The sequence below is a fragment of the Palaemon carinicauda genome, chromosome 1, assembly GCF_036898095.1.
Source record: "Palaemon carinicauda isolate YSFRI2023 chromosome 1, ASM3689809v2, whole genome shotgun sequence".
NCBI lineage: Eukaryota > Metazoa > Arthropoda > Malacostraca > Decapoda > Palaemonidae > Palaemon > Palaemon carinicauda.
Window position 1 is genome coordinate 142,369,723 of NC_090725.1, and position 5,000 is coordinate 142,374,722.

The 5,000-nt window shown below is 36.3% G+C and overlaps 1 protein-coding gene across 1 annotated transcript in view; it reads left to right on the top strand.

The window, feature by feature from the left end:
- Positions 1-4,800, top strand: part of LOC137643325 (probable serine/threonine-protein kinase clkA) — a 5,571-nt gene extending 771 nt beyond the window's left edge. The window contains exon 2 of the mRNA XM_068376164.1: positions 1,208-4,800. Within this exon, the coding sequence (XP_068232265.1) occupies positions 1,208-3,197 (1,990 nt within the window). The 3' untranslated portion in view covers positions 3,198-4,800. The remainder of the gene's footprint in view (positions 1-1,207) is intronic.
- Positions 4,801-5,000: the final 200 nt, after the last annotated feature.

Here is a 5,000-nt window from a genome sequence, read left to right on the forward strand (position 1 = left end):
TCAAAAACGTCTTTTTGCTATATCGTGGTAATTTTTTCCGATTTGCATGAAACTAGTGCCAAAACGTGCATAATTCAATTACCTATCTTGTAATATATAATATGATATAGACGAAGGTATGCGCTCTACCAAGTGCCCGTTCTAGTTTAGGTTGATATAATGTCTGATCTCAATGCACAGTGCTTATTAACCTAAACTAAAACGGCCACTACGTAGAGCGCATACCTTCGCCTATATCATGTTGGATATCACAAGATGGACAATTGAATTATGCACATTTTGGCACTAGTTTCCTGCAAATTGGATAAAAATTGACCATACTATGGCAAAAAGAATTGTTTGACCTTTTTGTGACCTTGACCCAATTACTCCCAAAATCTAATCATATTGTCCTTGGATCACGGCCAATCATCCACCAAATTTCCTGTGATTCAACCATGATATAGCAAATAGACGTTTCATACCTTTTTGTGACCTTGGCCTTGATCATGTTGTATAACACAAGTTAAGCAATTGAAATGTGCACATTTTGGCACTAGTTTCATGCAAATCGGATAAAAATTGACCATGATATAGTAACAAGACAATTTGGACCTTTTCGTTGCGTTGACCTTTGACCTAATTACTACAAAAATCTAATCAAATTGTCCTTGGATCATGGCCAATCATCCCACCAAATTCTATGTGCTTTGGTCAAATAGTTTTTGAGCTATGCGATTTACAAATAAACAAACATACAAACATAAATAAATAAAAATACACGCCTACTAAAACATAACCTTCTGGCGAAGGTAATGATAAATGTTTAAACTTTCTTGAGGAAGTGGGACATGTGGTGGTCGATTAAAATCCTTAACTCAATGAAGACTCCCAATGCACTAGGTTTCCATATTCATGTGAAACTGACTGAATTATTGTCATTAAGCATTCTGTCCTTGTCGTTGGATGTAGCGAATTTGAAGCCAAATATTTTACCAAGGAACAATAAACAGGTCATTGTAAATTTAAAATATAACAGTATAAAAGAGCATCGTATACTGTAGCAAATATATCCATTTACTCATCTCCACGGTATAGTACTTTATTATGATAATAATAAAAAAAGAAAATTGCCCATGGCAGTACTCTCCTACCTTATAAAGATTGTGTAATTCATAAGATCATTCTAAAATTGTTGTATACTAATTACTTATATCTTTTTTCACAGGGTGGCTGCCACGCTCCTCTTCGCTTTCAGTCAGTTTACAGAAGTCAAATCAACGCCCGTATTTCTGGAACTGAATACGAACCCTAGAGAGAACACGGTTAATTCGAGTAAGATTTCTCCTAGCCCCTCTGATCATCATGAAATACCCTACCAAAACTTACAGGATGGTGCGCAACGAAATAATGATAGTGAAGAAAGTGCTGTAAAGGCAGTTAATATTGGTAATGATGAAGATACTGATAAGAATAATGATTACAGTGGTGATTACAGTGGTGATTACAGTGGTGATTATGCAGACTACAATGACACATATTACGAATATGGTTATGACTACAATGACTACAACACTTCTGAAGTTAACGATGATGATGATGACAACGATTATGAAGAAACTGATGGTGATTATGATGATGACGTAAACCACGATAATGATGATGATGATCACGACGAAAATTACGATGATGATTATGATGATTACGACAAAAGTTACGATGATGATTATGATGAATTCGACGAAAATTATGATAGTGTTAATTATACCGATTACGCCAGCGACTACGACTACGACGACGATTATGACGACCAGAACGACACCGAATACCAAGAATCGCCATCAAATCCCCACCATCATCTCATCACGGGCCAAAACGGCGCCAGCATCCAAGTTGACGACGACGGCAAGGTCTACATGTTCCTGAAGGTGAACGAGACGTTCGACCCCTCCAACTATTACCTCGAGGTCGGGAATAACACCAAATTGCTCCTTGACCTCGGCCACGCTTTGGGGAACGAAACTGCTGATTACGAAATCGTCAACCACTCCGATCTTGACGGAACCGGAGAAGAAGTTAAAGGAAACGAAAGCAGCATAACTAACGAAAACTATTTTTCTGCCAACCTGACCAATGACATTGACAGTAAGGAACGAGGTGTGGTTCTGCTGAATGTCGCCGATGTTGAAGACGAAGGAAAAGAGAGAAACGATAACATTACAAATAAAGAAAATACACAAAACAAGAATGATAGCAATAATAGTCCCGGAAATGAAATTGTTACACCTACTCCTGGATTTTCCAACGACTCTCACATTTCCGTCGGCTGGTCTTCTGCCACGATGAGCGACTACACTGACTCAACAGGACCTCCGGAGGACCACGAAAGCGAAAGCAGTTATTGGTTTGCTGGTACACAGTCACCGTTAAGCAACGACCTATCAGATCTAACCACAACAGACCTATATAATTCCGACGGACATAACGATGATGATTACGATCTCGAAGATGAATCTGGGGAAGATATCCCACAGAGCATCCACGATATGACCGACGAAGAACTTAAGGAATTTATAGAGACATATCCCGAACTCATTGAATCAAATACCGAAGAATTCGAGGGTAACGAAACGGAACCGGAAATGACCACATCTGCCTTGATGTTTGGCCAACACATAGATGTCATTGAAAATTTCAACGAGAGTGAAAGTTCATCAACAGGAAACCACTCCGTTTTAGAAGAGGAACAAATGGATTATGACGCGGAAAGTGATCTAACGTGGCTTCTAATTCCGTCGCAAAGTGGCAATCAGACACAGATACCTTTCAACAACACTAACATCGATTATAGTCAGATTCACCAGGAGTTTATTTCATCGAATAACTTGACCGATGAGGAACAACTCGAAATTGACGTCCTGGAACGAATGAGACGAACTACCGAGGCTCTCGGTGGTTTGAGTAACCTTCGGAAGGACCCCACCCATCATCACATCGTCAGAAGGCAATTATCAAACACCGAGGCTTGCGGGTCTTTTAGCAGAAGACGGAGGGACACGGGATCGAAGGATGGGGTCAATGCAGAAGGTCAGCGGTTTAAGAGAGGAGTTTCAAATGTTGGCAGGAGACTGGAAATGGGTAATCCCGCATTCAGGCAACTCTACAACCAATATAAAAACATGTGCAATTTCATAGCAATGGTTGCCTTTGAAAAGTAAATACAGTAGGACGTCGAAAAATCTAAATTAGGTTAAAAAGGAGATATTTGATATGTGACCAATTCTTATATACAACCTTTATTTCACATAATATTACGTAATTAGATCATTCTCTTTAAGAAGAAACATAACAACTTTGCTAAATTCGTTTAACAATTGTTCTTGATAGAATCAAGAGAATATGTGATGACATCAGTCCTGATAACATAACAAGCAGATATTATTGAGAGCAGATGATCAAAATCTCGAAAACGTGCCATCATTCCATTTCAAATTAAATTTGGATAAGATTGTTAAAACACAAAAGGCTTGGTCTCTTTCCAAAAACTCAAAGCTTGAAAAATATTTCCTTAAATCGATCCACCAAGTAATTCATTCACACTGTCATAACTTTACGAGAATAATTCTATTTAATTTTTATACCGAAGGGTATGCGAACTGACGTCTTCTAAATTTTAATTCAGGCTTAAATAAAGGAAATGAATAAAATTGAGTGTGCGTTATTTCTACAGTGCAAGGACTAAACCAACTGATGACTGGAATTCTTTTCTAAAAGATTAGTAATAATTAATAATAATTGAAAGCTTTAAAACTGCGTTTATAATGATTGGTCGTTTAAATGCAAAAACAACTACAGGGCACTCAGTAGTGAGCATGCTTCGCCACGCCAAGCAGTCTTATTGGGCTCTTAACTCCACTGCGTACTTGAACTTCAATGTATTTTCTTCAAAATCTAATTGACTTGTCCTTGGGTCATACCACACGTCGTCACATGTTCAATAGCTTTGGCGTAATATTGCTCACAAAAAAAAAGAAAAAAAAACGAAGAAGAAAAACAACCAGTCTTATTTTACTCTTAACTCCACTGCGTATTGTATTTCAATGAATTTTCTTCAAAATCTAATTGACTTGTCCTTGGGTCATACGGTCATACTCCACATATCCACCAATTTTTGTGGAAACTGGTTTGATAGTTTTTGCGAAATATTCACAAATAAAAAACAAGCAGCCTTGTTTTGCTCTTAACTCCACTGTGTATCTGTACTTCGATGTATTGTCTTCAAAATCTAAAGTAATTGTCCTTGAATCATACCTCACATGTCCACCAAATCTCGTTGAAATTGTTTCAGTGGTTTTATTTTTTGTGTGTGTAATGTTATTAACAAAAATAATTAGTATTACCATTATTTTCAAAGTACTGCTCAGTACTTGTACAATAATGTATTTTATCCAAAATGTTACAGCTTCATCCTTGTGTCATACCCAAGTTTGTTCAAAATTGAGAAAGTAGTTTTTGTGTAAAGTTGCTCACAAACAACTAGACAGGGATGAATACATACTGTACCCTTCGCAAAAAGCAAAGTTTTTAGAGGTTTTAATTGTACTGCTAACAAAGAAAAAAAGTGTCATCCTAACCAATTGTAAAAAAAAAATCATGATAAAAATTAAAAAGTATAAAATCCTTGTTTGTTTATTCTAAAAAGAAAAATATGAATAAAAATTTATGTAAAATCAAAACGGTCAATATACCTTCAAAAACAACATTTATATGCACACACTTACCTGGTATGCACACAGATACACACACACACACACACACACACACACATATATATATATATATATATATATATATATATATATATATATATACATACTCTTACGAAGCTGGTCTTGTGTAGAGTAGATACAGTAGTTTATTAATGATCTTATTTATATGTTATATTGTGCATTAAAGAGAGGTTAGACAGCTCTTAAGATGAGTTCTCGTGTAGATTCAAGTTTAATATATAAATTACATAA